At 46.5% G+C, this 19899-nt stretch overlaps 1 protein-coding gene across 1 annotated transcript in view; it reads left to right on the top strand.

The window, feature by feature from the left end:
* reck (reversion-inducing-cysteine-rich protein with kazal motifs) overlaps positions 1-19899 on the top strand; it is a 110939-nt gene that overhangs the window by 48687 nt on the left and 42353 nt on the right. Inside the window, exons 3-4 of the mRNA XM_061713086.1 lie at positions 5625-5699; positions 13129-13165. Coding sequence (XP_061569070.1) covers positions 5625-5699; positions 13129-13165 — 112 coding nt within the window. The remainder of the gene's footprint in view (positions 1-5624; positions 5700-13128; positions 13166-19899) is intronic.

Genomic DNA, 19899 nt, shown 5'->3' with positions numbered 1-19899 from the left:
CACTTTCATTTCATCTGTTGATCAGTTGCTGTATTTCAGACCAGAAGTGCATTCCACAACAAATTGGCCTCGTAAAGATTTTTCAACTTTGTAATATTGCAGTCCTTCTCACAACATTTGACGGACGTTGCAGAAATGAAAGAAAATATCAGGCATTTCAAGTGTTTGGTTTTATTATTCAAACACACCCATGTCAACATGTGTAATGCTCCAACATGGTCCTGATTGCAGGCTAGTCTTCTCTGGAAAACATGTGGCCTTGGGGGCAGCATATGCTGATGGATGAACTTTACCGAGGTCTCTGATGCCATCACAGGGCCTGGCTGTTGGTAGAGATGCACCGATCAGGATTTTGAGGGCCGATCACCGATAACCGATCTCCAAAACCAGTATCTGCCGATCCCGATATTGTTGATCACAGCGTGAAATCCATAAATTCCTCAATATTGTTGTCTCATGTACATGACACTGACATTGTATTATTAGCTATAAAAATTGGGACATGAGAAAGTATCATGAATTGAGACTCTAGAGACTCTTAGAGACGACTTAGACTCGGCTTAGACTCGGCTTACAAAGAAAAGGTGTAGCTTATTAACTTCAGCTTCCTGTGGTAATAATTATGTACAACATGTGCAGCAACACAGACAACAGCAGACATGTCACTCTCTAAAAGTTGGTACAAGTTGTAAACTATAAACCTTAGTTTTCCTGTGGAAAGAGGAATTAAAAGGGACCTATTATGAAAAACAGGTTTTTTTCTTGCTTTAACATTTATAAAGTGGTCTCCCCTCAGCCTGCCAACTCAGAGAAGGAGGAAACAACTGTTGTGCCACACAGGTAGCTAAGCTGTCCAGTTATCGAAGGGTTATTAATTATTTTATTAATACTTATTAATAATTAATAAAGTCGACTATTTATCAAATTGAATGATCAAAAATGATAAAAAGATCCTCGGGGCACCACCCTGTTCCTTAAACAGGGAAATGATAACTTTTAACAGCAGAAAATCAGTCTCAGATGATTAAGGTTTAGTATAGTATAGTATAGTATAGTATAATATAATTGAAGGGTGAGATTCGAGCACTGGCTCTGCTCAAACAATCAGAATGTGACCAAATCTGCATGAAACAACAACAACCACTCATTAAAAATCAATCAGAATTTATTTACATACGGGTATCAAAGCAGATGTAACTAAATACCCAAATAAATCCTGATGGCACACTACATTATTATAAAACCATTAATTAACCAGAAAACATCAAAAGAAATGAAATGAAATTAAACTTAAATGCATGGGATGTAAAATAAAATCAAATGCAATAATAAACATGATATCAATGAACATCTACGGTTTAAAACATTGTGGCTGCACAAAGATGGCTGCGGTGTTTAAAGACGGCAGGACTCTGTGGTATTTAAAGATGGACGCGCCCTCGCCACGTGCAGTCGGACCGGATGGCGAACGCAGCATTTAAAACGTGAATACGGCAGAAAACAACGACTACCAAATAATCAAACACGATAATGATAACAATGATGATGATGTATGCAGTAATCTCAGTTCGGAACACAGATTTAGCTCTGAAATGCCCCAAGTTACTGATAACCAGGGCTCATGACTTCACACTCAGTTCTGAACCGCTCTTAGTACTCGCTCTTAGGATCAGGTGCCTGCGGGCTTTGTCGACTGGGGTCGCGGTCCTGCTGGGGGGTTTCCCAGTCAGGCTCTCGCGTTCCGTCCCTTCCCCTGAAACGGATTAGACAGTGGCGGGGCCGCCTCGTGCCGGGCCGTGCTTCCGGACCAACGGAGGCTCTCACGCATTCCTAGGCGCGGCGGGGGACCGGTCATTCCTTGCCGTGCTTCCCTGCTCGCCGGTCGCCGACGTGTGGCCGTCCAGGCCCCGGGAAAGCTCACAACCGGACGAGACGCCGGCCGTCCCTTCAGGAGACCGTTCCGATCCCTGCGCGGTCAGCAGACAGGGGCTCGGACGGGGAAAGGGGGCTTCAGTCGGAGCGTTCAGTCGCAGCGGTGTCCCAATCTGATGGCCGGGAGCGTGTGGGCGGCGTGAGCTCGGATCTGTAAAACTTAAAGAGGACAGAGTTTAGTGGGGGCCGGACCCCGCGGACCCGGTCCGATGCGGGCCTCCTGCCTCCTCCCAGCCCGGGGGGGGGGGGGGGGGGGGGAGATGGGATCTTGGCCCGGAGCCAAAAGATCCAGCTCGGATGAGATGTTGTGGGAAGAGAGAGAGAAAAAGGGAGCAGCTGCAGGGTTTTGATCCTACGCGCACTGCAGTGACGTCATCGGTGCCTCGTTTGCGATTGGATGCGCGCCGCTTGTAGGCGCCGCCCCCCCACGCAAGGCATGCTGGGGGTTGTAGTTCATGGCAAGGTGGCCATTTTAGGAGGCACATTACAGACGATTTCCGGCTGAGCAGCCTCAAAGTTGAATATACACATTCACAAAATGTTCATACATTTATAAGTTCAGAGTTCACATGAGCATATGGGCGAGGCCCAACACAACCAAATTCTGCAGTGTCTGTACAGCCGCCCAGATGATCCGTCCAGTGTGATGTGGATCTACGAGCCAATAAGATTCTGCTCCTGTCGTTACGTAACCAAAATGCGATTTACATAGTTTGGCCTCCGATGCGTGAAACCACTAACAACTAACTCCACCGGCCGGAGCTTCCACCATTTTTTCGTAGCGGTGTATCGCGTCATTCAGGCAGCCAATCAGCACAGAGCCTCATTATCATAGCCCCGCCCACTCAGAATCCTGCATAGACTAGCCCTCGAGTACCGGCTTGTGTGCACCCCTGCACATATTAATGGTTGATACCATGCTGGTAAGAACCTAAGGCATATATATGTGCATTTTTTATATAAAATATATATGATATGCCAGAATACACATGGAGGCGCACATCGAGCACTGGAAATGTGTGGAAATCCGCAAGAAAGGAAAAAAAAGCAGGGAGAAAAAAAACAAAAACAAAACCGACACAAAACCGGCAGAAACACGAGCAGCAACCGTCCCAGGTCCCGAGACCCAATCACAGCTAGGCTAATCTACTGCTAACTAACCCCCAAAACTACAGAGCAAGCATGCAGGTGAAAGGGCCGGTGTGTGTGTGTGTGTGTGTGTGTGTGTGTGTGTGTGTGTGTGTGTGTGTGTGTGTGTGTGTGTGTGTGTGTGTGTGTGTGTGTGTGTGTGTGTGTGTGTGTGTGTGTGTGTGTGTGTGTGTGTGTGTGCGTGTGTGTGTGTGTGTGTAATAATCCAAACAAAGCTCCACCTGAAGTGTATCTATAGTGGGGGAGGGGGGGGAGCAACCCTGCCACCCGAGAGACCAGAGGCCGACAAGGAAGAACCCGGAACCCAGGCCACCAGGAACCCCCAGAGGGGAGAAGTAGGAGGGGGACAACCGACCGCCAGCGAGGCCCGCCCACCCCAGCGGCGGCCCCCACGGCCATGGGAAGAAGCAGCCAGAGATCCCGCGGCCCGCTGAGCGCGGCTCCGGCCCGCTGAGTGAGGTTCCGGCCCGAGGCTCTGGCCCGCTGAGTGAGGTTCTAGCCCGCAGACAGAGGCTCCAGCTCGAGGCTCCGGCCCGCTGAGCGAGGCTCCGGCCCGAGGCTCCGGCCCGAAGCTCCGGCCCGTAGACTCTTGCATTCAAACACCGGTGCTGCATGGTTTTACTGTTTATCTTCACTTGTTGTTTTCTGATCAACACAGACAGGAATTTCTCTCCAGTCCAGAAGAAATAAAAATAATGAAAGTGTGATGACATGCAATCAAGCGTCTTCGGTATTTCCTGTTTATTAGTTTCCACAGCCGGGGTTTTGACTCTTGTTTTTGTCTAATAACTGTGGATGAGAAGCCATGAATCATGAAAAGCGTTGTGTCTTGCCAGCAGTCTGAGTGTGTGAAGCTGTAAATCTCACTCCCTCGTTTCATGACTTCACACTTCAACCAGAGCGCGTTGGCAGTGGCCGTGCTCTCCCAGGCTCTCGCCTCCATGTCTGCTCAACGTTTGGCTACGGGTGTGCATGTTGATGCTCGCCACAATCTTCAACCTTCCATATGTGTCAAAGTCAATACATTTCACAATGTTGGGACCAACTGAAGGATTTTCCCATGTCCCCGACACACCCTGCAGGGAAAAGGTCTGAACCTGGAGGTGTTTTTCCTGTTTCACTGGTGCCATGACTAGGGGTGGGTAAAAATATCGAAAAATCGATGCATCGCAATTATTCCCGCCCTAATTCAATATCCATTAAGCAATGCCTCTGCATCGATTCACTTCTTGGCCAGTGGGGGCGCTGTGCGCAACATTTTCTTATGATTCGCGTTTTGTGGACGGCGTTTTGTGCACGCAACCAAACAACAATAAAATGGCGACGATGGAAAGCGGAAAATCTTTCAGATCAGACGTTTGGACTCATTTTGAATTTAACACGAGAAACGGACAAAAGTAGGGTGGTGTGTAAAGCCCCTTTCAGAGAGAGGGCGCAAAGTGGAGACCGCCGCCGGCTTTCCCATTCTCATGCGCAAGAGCGGACCGCTCGTTTTCATCTTATTAGTATCTTTTTGTTTCTGAAGTCTGCCTTTTGTTTGAAAGGATAGGCAAAATAAGCCATGAGGCTGCAGCCTATACCTTTTTGGTCAAAAAGAAAAAAAAAAAAAAAAAAAAAGGAAATGTGTACATATATATAATATATATATTTATACCTGTGTGTATACATATACAGTGTGCATATGCAAACATCTTAAAATGTAAATGACCAAAACAAAATAAACTAAACTAAAACTAAAAACTCTGCTGCTGAGCTCAGTAGCGCGAGAGGGCGCTGGCCGCGGCGTTTGCGCCCCGTCTGCCTGCATCGAATTGAACATTTTTAAATTTCACAGCTGTGACGACATCTCTGTGCGTCCAATAGGAGAGAAGGGTGAAGAGAAAAAGTTGTGTCCAATAAGAGAGAAGGGGGTGGAGGCTGCGCCGACTCTGCTACCCGGCGGTGGGCGCGGCGCAAACCCTGCTCTATGTGAAAGCAGCTTAAGTTGTGCCAGGCAGAACTAAAATACAACAGCAACACGACAAACCTGCGGATCATGTTGACACAGAACTGTCATGGGTTTTTTTTATGGTGCTGCTAAGTTTGATTGCTCAGTTCATTTCTATGTGAAGTAACATTCCACGTGTTGCTGAGGCATTTAAATCAATATCGAATCGATATCGAATCGAATCGAAACCTAAAGAATCAAAATCGAATCGAATTGTGAGGTTCTTAACAATACCCAGCCCTATCGTTAACCATACCCTGCGTTCATTGATCTTCTTCACATCAACATGCGTTCATGGATGTGATCTCTATCTAGATCACAGAAGCTGCTATTGGATATTTTGGGAAAATGTGGGAAGTTAGCTCTCCTGTTTTGATGGAGAAACTCCCCAATATGTGCAGTTTGTGATGAAGCAGCTCCTCTGTAGCAGCAGCTTACAGAGTGCACTGAACCTGATTAGGCCAAGGGACACCTACCCACTCAGAGTAGCTCTCATTTATATGCCGGCTTACACGATGTGGAAATGGATGAAAAGGGTTTTGTTTGTGTCCCACAGCTCGCCACCATCAAGAGTGAATCTCGTCTAAAGCATCTTCTCCAGCGGTTACCCAGCTACTGCCCAGAGTCCATGGTAAGTGTGCGGCAGCCTCACACGCATGCAGACCCAGCCGGAACCGTCGTATGTGTTACTTTATTACTTTGAACTGCAGTGGAAATGGAACTATTGTGAAATTCTTCTTGACGGGCTGAATAGAATAAATCTTTCTGGAATTATTGCACTTTTATAGAAAATATTCATTCACACAGAAAATGGGGTCAGAGCTCAAGAAATTGAAGTAGTTTTTTCATTTTTCAGAAAGCTGCTGAATATGAAAATCAAGGCTTCATTAGACTTGCTGCCATGGTGACCTTCCAGCTCAGATATCACACTGGTACTGATATTAACTGCTGCCATCTTCTCTCATCTCTGCTGCAAATTACACAAAGAGCAACAACCAGACGAGCACGTTGGCGCCACTGCTGCGCTGACCTAGCAAGCTTGGGTATAAAAATACGCCCGCTGCCGGCCGCCCCACCTGCCGCCCTGCCAGCCATCACGTCGCCCGTCTTTCAGAACACGTAACCGCGCCCCATCCTGCGCTCTCTCGTTACATCCATCCATCCGTCTGACTTGTTGTTCAGAGTTTGTTTCCGTTGTTGCCACTAACCTCGTGAGAACTGTCCCCAGGCTACAGCAAGTGGTAGTTCTCGCGACGCTAGTGACAATTCCGTTTGGAGAGGCTCAGGAATGTCTCTCAAGACGGCAAACTTGACAGGTATGGTGTCGCGTGTCGGTCCTCGTTTCCAGTCAGGCGGAAACGGGGCCATACTGGAGGTGCAGCACGCCGCTGGCAGACTGTACAGCTGAGCCCAGACTAGCAGCTAGCCGCGGCTAGCAGACACAACACTGACCGTGTGGGCGGTTTGTGTAACTCACACCAACTGAGTCGTTGTCAGACCCTGTCTAGCAACTTCATTTTGTTTTCCACTAGCGTGTTACTGAAGACATTAATAGACATTAGTAGATTATATCATCCTCTGCTGCCGTGGGTCCCTCCCCCGTACTGGAATCGCACCAGAACGTGCCAGAGCGTACCGGAGCGTACCGGAGCATACCGGAGCATACTATTCAATTTTCAATTCAATTTTATTTATATAGCGTCTAATACAACAAAAGTTGTCTCCAGACGCTTCCCAGAGACCCCGAACATGAACATAAACCCAGAGAAATTATTACATAAACAATGGCAGGTAAAAACTCCCCTAGTAGGAGAAAAGCCTTAAGCCAAACAGTGGCAAGAAAAACTCCCCTTTAGGAGGGAAGAAACCTTGAGCAGGACCAGGATCATAAGGGGGGACCCTCCTGCCGAGGGCCAGACTGGAGGAGTCGGGGACGTCAACAGCATACAGCAGGCAGGTGGAAGCAACAGCGGGATGACCGGGGGTGGGGACCGCAGGCAGGTGGAAGCAGCAGCGGGATGACCAGGGGTGGGGACCGCAGGCCAGCACGCAGCTCCCGAAGCTCCGGCCCAATCACCTAGCCCCAGGTTAGTTGCAGGGTCGGGGAAAGGTTGAGAAGGGGCAGGGCCAGGAAGAGGAGTCTTGATGGACAAACCTCTCCCCTGCCTGACCGGGTCGTTACCCTGCCCCTCTCACTCCCACGCTGAAGGTTCCGGTGTTGTGCATTCAGATATGCTCTTCGCCACCGGCAGAGGATGCTGCACCATGTACAAAAGAGAAAAAAGACAGCACAAGAAACTACAGGAGCGACTTAACACACTAGAGTTTACACTACCTAGAGATTTACCAACACCAGCTAGAGGTTTACTAAACACTAACTATAGGCTTTACTAAACAGAAATGTTTTAAGTTTAGTTTTAAAGGTGCAGGTGTGTCAGCCTCTTTATCCCAGATTGGAAGTTGGTTCCATAGTAATGGTGCCTGATAGCAGAACGCCCGCCCTCCAAATCTACATTTAGATACTCTAGGAACTACGAGTAAACCTGCACTCTGAGAACGGAGAGCTCTGCCAGGAACATAAGGCACTATCAGGTCTTGTAAATACTGCGGAGCTAAGCCGTTTTGGGCTTTATACGCAAGTAATAAAATTTTAAATTGGATTCTGAATTTTACTAGAGCGCGCTAGAGCGTGCCAGATCATACCGTAGCGTACCAGAGCATAACGGAGCGTACCGGAGCATAAAGGAGCATACCGGAGCATACCCAAGCATACCCGAGCATACCCGAGCATACCTGAGCATACTAGAGCGCGCCAGACCGTGCCAGAGCATACCAGAGCATAACGGAGCGTACCGGAGCGTACCGGAGCGTACCGGAGCATACTAGAGCGTACCGGAGCGTACCAGAGCATACTAGAGCGTACCGGAGCATACCGGAGTGTACCGGAGCATACCGGAGCGTACCTGAGCGTACTGGAGTGTACCGGAGCATACTAGAGCGTACCGGAGCGTACCAGAGCATACCGGTGCATACCGGAGCGTACCGGAGCGTACCGGAGCATACTAGAGCGTACCGGAGCGTACCGGAGCATACTAGAGCGTACCGGAGCATACTAGAGCGTACCGGAGCATACCGGAGTGTACCGGAGCATACCGGAGCATACCGGAGCATACTAGAGCGTACCGGAGCATACCGGAGCATACCGGAGCATACTAGAGCGTACCGGAGCATACCGGAGTGTACCGGAGCGTACCGGAGCGTACCGGAGCATACTAGAGCGTACCGGAGCGTACCGGAGCATACTAGAGCGTACCGGAGCATACTAGAGCGTACCGGAGCATACCGGAGTGTACCGGAGCATACCGGAGCATACCGGAGCATACTAGAGCATACTGGAGCATACCGGAGCATACCGGAGCATACTAGAGCGTACCGGAGCATACTAGAGCGTACCGGAGCATACCGGAGTGTACCGGAGCGTACCGGAGTGTACCGGAGCATACTAGAGCGTACCGGAGCATACCGGAGCATACCGGAGCATACTAGAGCGTACCGGAGTGTTTTTTACTCCCTTTTTAGGACTTTATTCCTTTCTCCTAGAGTGTCCATTACATTTATTTACAAATTGTAAAGCTAACAGAGCTAACTGACGAGGTGGCAACACGGACGTAAACGTAGAGCAAACATACCAGAAACGTCTGCCGGTTGGACAGCGGATGTTGTTGTACCACATACTGTTTCCAATCTGGGAATTGCTTCTTTTCTTTCTTGTGGATTGCCATCTTGGTGTCGGCTGATACTCAAAATGACACGACTCGGACTCAGGAGTTGATCAGGACATCCCTGATAAAAGTCAAATCAAATGTAAGAATAATTTCATTCCAACGTTTTTGATTAGCAGCTTTAAATTGTGCACATGGTCTCCCTCAGGCCCGTCTCTGTAAAGACTGGAGGCCCGTCTGCTCGGGCTCATACACGCTGGAGCATTATTCATCTTGTCCTGGTTATCATCCTTGGCCTCTGCTTGGTCACAGCTCATGTTTATACTTATGTAGAGACAGTGTTATTCGCCCCAGCCGTAAATGATGCCGACGCCTGCTGATTGGAGCCTTTGTTCCACAGCCAACAGACGTTGGAGCGTTAACAGGGACATGTTAAGTTCAATATCCTGTTGTTATATCCTGCACTAACACAAGGACGTGCAAGGGCTTTCTTTTTCCTCCTTGCCGGTTTCTTAACTGGAAGCACAGAAGACAAACTTGTTTGTGATAATTGATGCCACAGCATCTCACCGCAAACCAAGAGGGTCTTTCATTAGAATCATGTTTTTGTATCGTTCATCGCTGCTTTGATCAGAGGAATGTAAAATAAAGCGTAAAGCTTTCTCCCAGTTTCGTTTTAGTGACAAACCTTTTGAAATGAAGGGTTGTTTCAGGCTTTGACCAGCTGAAACCCAGCTACGTGTTGGCCTGTGATGCAGGTTCAGCTCCAGGAGCAGCGTGCCATAAGGCGACCTCTGAAGCCGTACGATCATGATGAGATCAGACTGCCTGTGACTGGAGACGCTTCAGCATTGTGGCTACTCCTCAGACACTGAGCAAACAGCTCAGTTCAGCTTGTTCAAGGAGCTTGTTTCCAATTTTTGATTCTTTTTCTTGACTTTTTTGGTGACCTCTACTACCACGGGTGGCTTCTGGCAGATGTGATCACCCCTCAACAGTTTTTACACACGTCAAGTGTGCAGTTACTAACAGATCACCAGGAGGCTGTTTGGTTGCAGCTTCACGGATGTTAGTGGTGGTGGTGAGGGTTGAAGATGGTGTCATTTCAAGCATGTTAATGAGAACATCTCCGTTGCCTAGATATGGGACTACTTGCAATGGGGAGTGTACATCTGCCATAATTGTTGGCGTTAGCTGATGCTAAGTCACCAATGACATCATCAGCTCATCTTGTCAGTAACCAAGGTTACTGACAAGAGTGTGTGTTGGACCCAAATGCAGCACAACGGTGTTCAGTAAAAGTCTTCATTAAAGCCTCACAGCCGGCAATAGAGCAGAGTTGGGTCCTCAGGATCGTGGTAGTGGCAGTGGCAGTAAAGCCAATACCAGAAAACAGCTGGTGTGAGCGCTGAGTAGATCTGGAAACCGGAACACAGGAGCTGGTCAAAAAAAAGTGAAATGAAATGAAATCAGTGATCGCCTTTGACCATGTGATGACTCCCGTTGTAAAGATTATAACCAGCTCAGAATATTCAAGATACTACTGGAGGAGCTGTCAGCTGAATATGGTGCTGCTGCTACTACACCCAGAAATCCAACGGCTCAGCAGAGGACGGGTTCTGCATTGTTCTTTGTCATTTTTGGGTGAAATCAAAATGTTCATGCAGTCCAGAGGGGAAGACACCTCGCTGATAGGAGACTGGACTCTTGACCTTGCATTTGTAACGGACATTACTGAGAACCTGAACAGTTGGAACTGTGAGTTGCAAAGCAAAGGTAAGAGCATTTAAGCTCTGAGCATTTAAAGAGAAAAAAGGTGTTGCACTTTAACGCTGTGCAGATGGTGCTGAAAGACAAAACTTCTTCTGCATCCGAGGCTTTTGATAAAGTTGCAGAAAAACACCCTCAAGTCATAGAAAGACTTGGTTTTGTGACCTGGGTCAGCTTGAGCCATGCGTGTCATTCATTTGTAATCCTTTTATGAGCGTGGACATATCAAGCATTGCTGAGCAGTTAAGTGTAACTCTCACCCTTGATGCTAGACGGATGGAGCTTGAAATGTGAACATTGCAAAATGACATCCACCTCAAAGCCTATCAGAGTGCACCAAACTTTTGGGGCCTTGTTGACACAGAAAAGTACAGTGGTGTATGTACAGCAGCTTTGACGATCACAAGCCTGTTTGGTTCAAGCTATCTTTGTGAATCAGCCTTTTCTGACATGCACTTCATCAAGAACAAAAACAGAACCGGCCTCACTGATGCACATCTGCAAGACACATGATGGGAAAAGAACACCTGAATATATCTGGACCAAGTGAAAGGACTACACTTCTGTCAGTGAGAAAAAGGCCACAGCTCAGGAGGGACCAGCAAGACACTGGTCTGCCTGCACTCTGTCCTGTAGAGAGTGTCCAGGACTAGGACTGGAATCTGTGGGGGGGTCCTGGAGGCCATAGGGTTGTGGGTTGCACTTCTTCCAGAGGTGTGTACTTTCCAACCCCTGTCCACTTCCTCTGGATCCAGTAACTTCTAGTGAGCCATCATCTTCAGCATTAGGTCCCCCCCTCACCTCTCCCACAGGGTGCCACCTCCTGCGTGGACATCGGTCCCTCAGGGTCCCATAATCCCCCCCTGCTGCCGTCGCTGGCTGCTCGGCTGCTCACCGATGTGTGCTGTGGTTTCAGAAAACACTTCCACCGAAGTGTGGAATGATAAATACAGCAGGATCAATTAGTTCTTTGTAGGACCTTCCATGTTGAATGTTTGAAATACTGTATAGTTCAAGACATTAGCGGTAATGTTTTATGTGTTGGTAAACTGCTGTCTGCATTCAAACAGTCCTTAAATTAAGAAAAGGGCTGGAGATGATGGAGTAAAGCCTGATTTATGGTTCTGCGTTAAACCAACGCAGACCCTACGCCGTTGCCGTGACGCCGTTGTGAATCCTTCGGACTTCTCCGTCACTCCATTTCGCTGTGGTGCAGTACCCCCCCAGAGCGCTAGGGAGTTGCGTTCTTTTCCAGAGAAAAGAAGGCGATTCATGCTCGAAAACCCTCCAATGTGGCTGAATTACAACAATTTTATTGTTATTGTTGTCTCTAGTTGATTCTTTGTTTAGCTTCTGGCTTTTCCGGTCACAGTGAACAATGGCGACCGAGAGAGAACCGGAACCGGAAATGCGTTGCTACCAAGCAAACCAATGACACCCCTCTTGGTCTGCATTCGGTCTGCGTCGCCTCGACACGTAGTTCCATTTTTTGGGAGGTGCAGGTCAGGCTACGGCGTAGCTACGGAGAGACTCCCACGTAGCCGCGTACCCTACGGTGTAGGTTTAACCAGAACCAGAATTCAGCCATAAGTGTTACATTCACACATGCTTGACAACGAGCTGAAACTTTTTAATCAGTATGAATAGAATAGAATAGATCTTCATTGTCATTATCACCAGGTACAACGACATTAAAAGTGCTCTCCAATCAGTCCATCATATATAAAATAAAATCATTTAAAAAATAAATAAAATGAAATAAAAACAAAGCTCCGGGAGGAGCTCGGAGTAGAGCCGCTGCTCCTCCACATCGAGAGGAGCCAGCTGAGGTGGCTCGGGCACCTGTATAGGATGCCTCCTGGACGCCTCCCTAGGGAGGTGTTCCGGGCATGTCCCACCGGGAAGAGGCCCCGAGGAAGACCCAGGACACGCTGGAGTGACTACGTCACTCGGCTGGCCTGGGAACGCCTTGGAGTCCCCCCGGAAGAGCTGGAGGAAGTGTCTGGGGAGAGGGAAGTCTGGGGATCCCTGCTCCGACTGCTGCCCCCGCGACCCGGACTCAGATAATGCGGTGGACAATGGATGGATGGATGGAAATAAAAACAAATAAAATAAAATGAACATATATCTAGACACATTCACCCTTCCACACATACATCAACACACGGACATTACAAGAACTTTCATCAACATACAATGGTTTTTTGTTATTGCTGTTGGGTAAAAGCTGTGTTGCTTTGCCGGGACGAAAGACGGAAGTAGAACTGGTTTGAAACTTTTCAAAAGAGTTGTCCAACAACGTTTCAGGTCCTGTTGGAGACATTTTATTCAATTCCAGCGGCCTGTCTGATTGTAGTCCACCCTCTGCTCAGTTGTGTCAGTCGGCCTCTTTAACAGAAAGATGTCTGGAGGGCTGAACGTTTGACCTGCTCACACAGGAGTTACTGGCTCTCGCTTCACGACAGCAGAAGGCTACTCAACTACACAGGAAGTTCTGTCATTTGTATAAAATGTACTTGCCTTCCAGATGTGTTTGGGGTACTAAACTGTGATCTTCATGTTTCCCAGAATGACCTCTGGATGTGCATCAACTCCACGCTCCCAGGTGAGGCTCCTGAAACACCGTCGTGCTGGAACATTTACAGCTCAATTGGGGGAAGATGATTTTTTTTTTTTGTGGAAAGTAAATTTGAATGAAGAAGGACTGATATGCATCACAGGAGCACTAATGGGAGCCGTGATAACCAGCGTGCTGTTAGATTCAACTGCAACTGACAATTATTTTCATCACTAAGTAATCAACACATGATTTCCTCAAACATTTGTACTTGTTAAGTTGTCCAACTCAAGATCGTAGCGGCCATCAAGCCGAGCTAAAAGATCTATTTTATTTTTTATTGTATTCGTTATTTCATTCATTAAAAGAAAAACAAAACAGTTAAATATAATGACAACAAATATCTTTCATCGTATGAAAGGGAACAGAAGGAAGACTAAGCTTATTTTATCCGTCCCTTTTTCATAAAAAATCTAATTTCAATTAATTTAATAATAAAAATAAAAAATAAAAAAAATTACAAATTATGCAATTTAAAAAAAAAACACTTTCCAATAAACGTAATTAAAAAAAAAACAAAACCAAAACTACAACAAAGTTATAAAATAATACAAAATAGCTGTCGTCAAACACAGATAGTCCTATTCTTTTTTGATTCAAAGAAAAATAATATAACAATGGTGCTAAAATGAGAGAGAGAAAAAAAAGAAAACCCACCTAACTTAACAATTATCACGATATTTCTTCATCAAACTGGCTTTTATTATTCTTTTAAATGTAATGTTTGATTTGCATTCTTTGGCTTCTGTATCCAGATTGTTCCATAAACTGATACCTTTTACAGAAACACAACGTTCCATTAATTTTGTCCTGAATTTAGTTTTTTTAAAGATCCCTGTTCCTTTAAAGTTATACGGTACGGTACTTATGTTCTCTTTTATCAAATTTTTTCTGTATATTGATTGGCATCATTTTCTTACGAGCTTTCGACAATTTGCAGAATTCTGTGGTCCACTAATTCAAGACATTTCAACAGTTTTAACTGGAGGAATAATGGATTTGAAGTGAAGGAATAATGGATTTGAAGTGAAGGAACATGGATTTGAAGTGAAGGAACATGGATTTGAAGGCTGCTAAACCTGCTAAACTCTAGCGTCCCGACAGCTCGGCTAGTCTGCAAACATTGAGCCAGTAGAGGACGAAGTTCTCACTCAGATCCCGTCAGACTGAGATGGGATCGTTCTTTGATGTCTGTGACATTCCAGCAGCTTCTGCTGATTATGGCCACGGTTACATAATGTTTTTTAATTCGGAATGAATTATTCCGAATTAAATAATTCAGAATTAAACTATTTTCCTTCGAGTTTACATGGAAATAGTAATTCTGAATTAAGATTTACATGGAAAACACGTTTGATGGGCTTTCTCCAATTCCTCTCCAGGTCTGGGGGTTGGGAAGGTTCTGATTGGATAGGGGGGGGACCGGAAGTTAAACTACCGGAAGAAAAACTAACTTAGCTGCTACAACTTTGAAAAGCTCACAATTTTGATTTTTACTGTTTCCATCAGTTCTTTTAATTATTTCCAGGTCCTCCAAGCTATTTATTAGATACAGTAAATGGTGCTGCCATCTTGAAACTTTGTTTGGAAAACCAGCCCAGTGGAATATAAGCGTCATGGAGACAGACGGGCGAGGGAACGAGCAGAAAGAAAGACCAGAATTAATTTAAAGAGGAATGAGTGGATACATGATCTGGAATTATTCTATTCAGATTTAAAATCACAATAAACCAGCCACTTACTTCGGAATTAAATTTTATTCAGAATGGCCATTTTCATTCAGAATTAGGTGTTTACATGGTAATTTTTACTCATTTTAAATCAGATTTAATTTTAATTCTGAATTAAAGAGGAATTCAACTTCCCATGTAAACACACTCTATGTCTGGTGGTGTAAACAGTTCTCCTCAACATGCCAGTGTAGCGACTTTAAGATGGTTGCTCACAGAAGCAGGAAGACACCAGGCACCAGGAAGTCAGGATCTGCAAATGTATTTCTAAGAACAGCAGCACAGGGGACAGTCAACACAGGCAGACGGAGCAGCAGCTCTCTGTGTCTCCATTGTAACAGCTTCAGGAGTTCTAAATTAAATAACAAATTATTTATGTATGCTCAAATAAACAGAAAAATATTAATATAAACAAAAAGTGTGTATACTAAAATGTATACCTGTACAGTGGCTGCACATCTGAGCAGTTACAATTGAAACAATCAGTAAACCTGATATCCACTGCAATAAAATATGTCTAATTCTCAAATAAATATATAAATAAATAAAATAAAAATCCACTTCCAAATAAAATATTTTCTGTCAAGCTACTAACAAATGCAGTCCTTTAAAATACACAGAACATTAAATACATGGGGAAAAAAACCCATAACGCACCTAAGAACAGCAGCACAGGGGACAGTCAACACAGGCAGACGGAGCAGCAGCTCTCTGTGTCTCCTGAAGTCAGTGAGAGGATATGTAAATGAGGGGGATTTCCCGACGTATTTTCACACATATAACGGCCGTTTTACCATTTAAAAGACTCAAGGTAAGTTAGCAGTTGTATTTTTTACGGTTTTAACCAAAACAAGTCACTTTAAAGCAAGATAGCTTGCATAAAACAAAGAAGACCGACACATACGTCTTACCATTGTAACAGCTTCAGGAGTTCTGGCGGGAGTCTGTGCTTACGTCACTCCTGAATATTTGGGTGCGCCACTAATTAAGGTCCCCCTATGCTACAGGTGACAGGGAACTATACCGAATTACGGTAAAAAAATATATACACAACAATATTGCGCCCAGATTTTGAGAATGTTCATAAAAAAATAAAAAATAAAATAAACAACATATTGGCTCAGCTACATACTCCCCCCTGAACTTCTCAAAATTACAGAAGTAGCAGTCGACAGCTGAATCCTGGGTAAACTAGCACGGCTCGTTATTCTCTAACATACATCTCTTAAATGCAACATATTTGTTTCCCAGTTAAAAGGGAAAGTGAGCATACAGAAGTTGGCCAAACCTCTAATATCCACTCGCTAAAGAATGTGCCTTATACACAATCTCACACTGATGATTAAATAACTATTACCCTGACTTTAAACTTACTCAAAAGACTACATTCTCAGTGAATTTAGGATTACCCTAATTACTTATAACCTGAGTGTTACCTACAACAATAGGGACTTGGCAAATTCACTGATGAGACTGCCGGCTTGTGCTTTTCTCTGCGTCATGTTTTGTATCAGCCTATTAACTGGTTTTACCACCCTGCCAACTCTTGTCCTGACATGACCCACAGGACTGCTTGGTGGTGGTCTGACAGGTGTTAGGGCTACCACTGTGGTGTCTCCTCCAGCTACTTGACTCTTTGGAAGACTGTTGCTCGGTTGTGGCTGTTCCCCACTGCACTTAGTCTCAGACTCACTGCTGCTGTCTCTGTGTCCGTCATCCCCATCGACAGAGATATCTGACTCGATATCGTCACTCAAGCCCACTCTGACACTGTCGCTTGTCTGTGACCTCGGAACGACTGAGTTAGGACTATCCTCATTGGACACCACTCGAGGAGGTTCAGAAGGTGCATGTTCTCCCTCTGGGGAACGTCCCGTAGAGGTGGTCCTTGCCACCCAGCTGGCAGTGCGTTCTGACCGGTCAAACTCAGACTCGGTCACCAAGAGGCTTCTATTTACCTCGCTGTGTTCAGATCCACTGTCAAATGACTACACAGTTTCACAGTCTACCTCAACTGGCAAAAAGTTGGCTTGCAAGAGCAGATTTCTGTGGACAACTTTCTCTTGTCCAGTATTGGGATGTCTGATACGATAAGTATGGCACCTCGAGTCTTTAGAGACTACTGTGTAGAGTGCTGACTCCCACCTATCTGCCAGTTTCCTGCGACCACGTCCACCCTTGTTTGCCACGAGAACCTGATCTCCTTCTTCAATTTCTGTTCCCTTTAGTCCTTTGTTATACAAGTCTGCTTGGCGCCGCTGGCTGGAATGTGCATTGACTTGAGCCACCGCAAGAGCTTCCTTGAGGTCATCCCTCATCCTCTTGACATAACTGTCATAGTCTGTGATGTCATTGTCCCTCTCCACACTGTGGAACATAACATCCACTGGTAATCTGGGGATCCGTCCGTACATCAGATAAAAGGGAGCATATCCAGTTGACTCATGAGCTGTACAGTTATAAGCAAAGGTCAGCGTTTGCAGCATTTGTGGCCACCTCTGCTTATCCCTGGGGGGCAGGGCTCTGATCATGTTCCCTAAGGTTCTATTGAACCTCTCAGTGTGGCCATTCCCCATGGGATGATAAGGGGTTGTCCTAGACTTTTTAACACCAGCGATCTGCAGCAGCTCCTGAATCAATTGGCTTTCAAAATTGGCACCTTGGTCTGCGTGGATCCTTTGCGGGAATCCATAGACGCAAAAATACCTATCCCACAGCTGGCGTGCCACTTGTTTTGCTGACTGGTCAGAGCATTTGAAGGCGTGGGCCATTTTGGTAAAGTGATCTGTTGCCACCAACACATCCACACTCCTTCCCTTGGAGTCTTCTGCAGACCAGAAGTCCAGGCAAACCAATTCCAAGGGGCTTGTGGTCTTGATACTTGCAAGCGGGGCTCTTCCCTCTGGTTCCAATGTTTTGCTAACAACGCAGCGCTTGCAGACTTTCACATGTTCTCTGACATCACGCTCCATATCAGCCCAGAAGAATCTCTGCCTCGCCAGATATAAGGTCCTGCTCTGACCCTGATGGCCAGCATCATCATGGACACCATGCAGAACGTCATTGACCAAGGAGGTGGGTACCATATACTGATGCCGTTTTTTTCCAGTTAGTGAGTCCTTACACACCCTGTACAGGATGCCATTAAGCATGTTCAGTTTCTGCCATTGCTTCAGGGTTTTGAGCGCCCTTAAAGACAATCCAGCCCTCTCTCGTCTTGATGGCCGTCTCCCACGTGCAACAAATGGAATGACCTGCGACAGTGTAGCATCCCGTCCCTGTTCATCCTGGAGCTCTTGGAGTGAGAAGACAGGCAGAGCAGCTTGACCTGGTGGGACAAGCTTCTCCAGGTCTTGAACGAGCAAAGAAACCACCCTCTGTTTTGGGCCTTCATCCCACTCAGCATGACCCGTCAAGACTGCAGATACTTCGCTGTCAGACAGAGAGCGATGGTCCAAGCTCTCTGGTGGAAGTGGGTTCTCAACACTCTGGTGGTTAGTACCAACCCTGAACATCTCCTGAACCATGCCTTCTTGGACTTGTTGCGACTCTTCCAACAGCACTTCATACAGCTCCTTCATAAGCCTCTGGCAGACAGGGTTTTGGACAAAGGGCCGCCTGCTTAAGGCATCAGCAACGATATTCTTACTGCCAGGTATGTACTTGATGCTGAAGTTGTATGGTGACAACTTGGCAACCCACGTTTGCTCACATGCGTCAAGTTTAGGCTTCGTGAGAATATACGTTAGCGGATTGTTGTCCGTCCAAACAGTAAAAGTGTGTCCCTTTAGCCAGTGGCTAAATTTGTCGCAAACTGACCACTTCAATGCTAAAAACTCAAGGCGGTGAGCAGGATAGTTGGTCTGAGCACGGGTGAGCGCTTTACTGGCGAAGGCAATGGGGCGTGCTTTACTGTCACCATCCTGAATTTGAGATAATACGGCACCTAAACCATCCTGTGAGGCGTCTGTGCACAGAAGGAATGGTCGGCTGAAATCAGGATGTGCAAGTACAACAGACTCCAGGAGCGCAGCTTTCAACTGCTCGAATGAGTTGCGATGCTCCGCTCTCCAGTCACTTGGATGCAACTTCCTGAATGCAGCGGCGCCTCTCGCGTTGCCTCTTTTTCCTTTTGGTGCAGCAGTCAGTGCAAACAGCGGCTTTGCTATGCGAGAACAGTTGTGGATGAACTGCTGATAGTACATGACCATGCCCAGGAATGACTTGATCTTTTTCTGAGAGGGTGTCGCTCCATCCTCCATCATAAGATTAGATTCGGTCATGGAAGCAATGGCCTTCACCTTATCAGGGTCGGTTGACACACCGGTCTCATCAACAACATGCCCCAAGAATCTTACACTTCTCCTTAACAGCTGACATTTCTTGGGGGCCAGCATTAACCCATGAGCGCGCAACCTGCTGAAGACTGTCTCAAGCCTCCTTAGGGCTTCTGCTTCGTTGGGAGCATACACAAGTACGTCATCCAAGTAGCAGAGCAGGGTCAGGAAGTTCTGGTCTCCAAATATACCCATCATGAGTCGCATGAAACTTGCAGGACTATTACAAAGTCCTTGAGGCAGCCTGTTGAACTCATAGAGCCCCATAGGTGTGGTGAAGGCTGTCAGTTTTTTGTCCTCCTCTGCCATGGCGATGTTATAGAATCCAGAGGTGAGGTCCATTGCACTGAATATGGCGCTACCTCCGAGAGCTGCCAGACAGTCGGCTTGATGGGGCAGGGGGTGTGCATCCTTAATCGTACGCGCATTTAACCAGCGATAGTCCACACATATCCTGAGATCCCCGTTCTTCTTCCAAACGAGCACTAGTGGGGACGCCCACTCGCTGTTGGACTTGCGGATGATTTCCCGTTCCTCCATCTCTGTGAGAACTTGTCAGAGCTTATGATACTGCCCTGGTGGGATGCGCCGGTAGGGGAGTCTAAATGGTCGCTCATCAGCTAAATGGATGCGGTGGATAAAATCCTTAGCCAGC

The sequence above is a fragment of the Cololabis saira genome, chromosome 22, assembly GCF_033807715.1.
Source record: "Cololabis saira isolate AMF1-May2022 chromosome 22, fColSai1.1, whole genome shotgun sequence".
NCBI classification, from domain to species: domain Eukaryota; kingdom Metazoa; phylum Chordata; class Actinopteri; order Beloniformes; family Belonidae; genus Cololabis; species Cololabis saira.
Note: the sequence above shows the minus strand (reverse complement) of the source record. Positions and strands in the feature narration are given on the sequence as shown.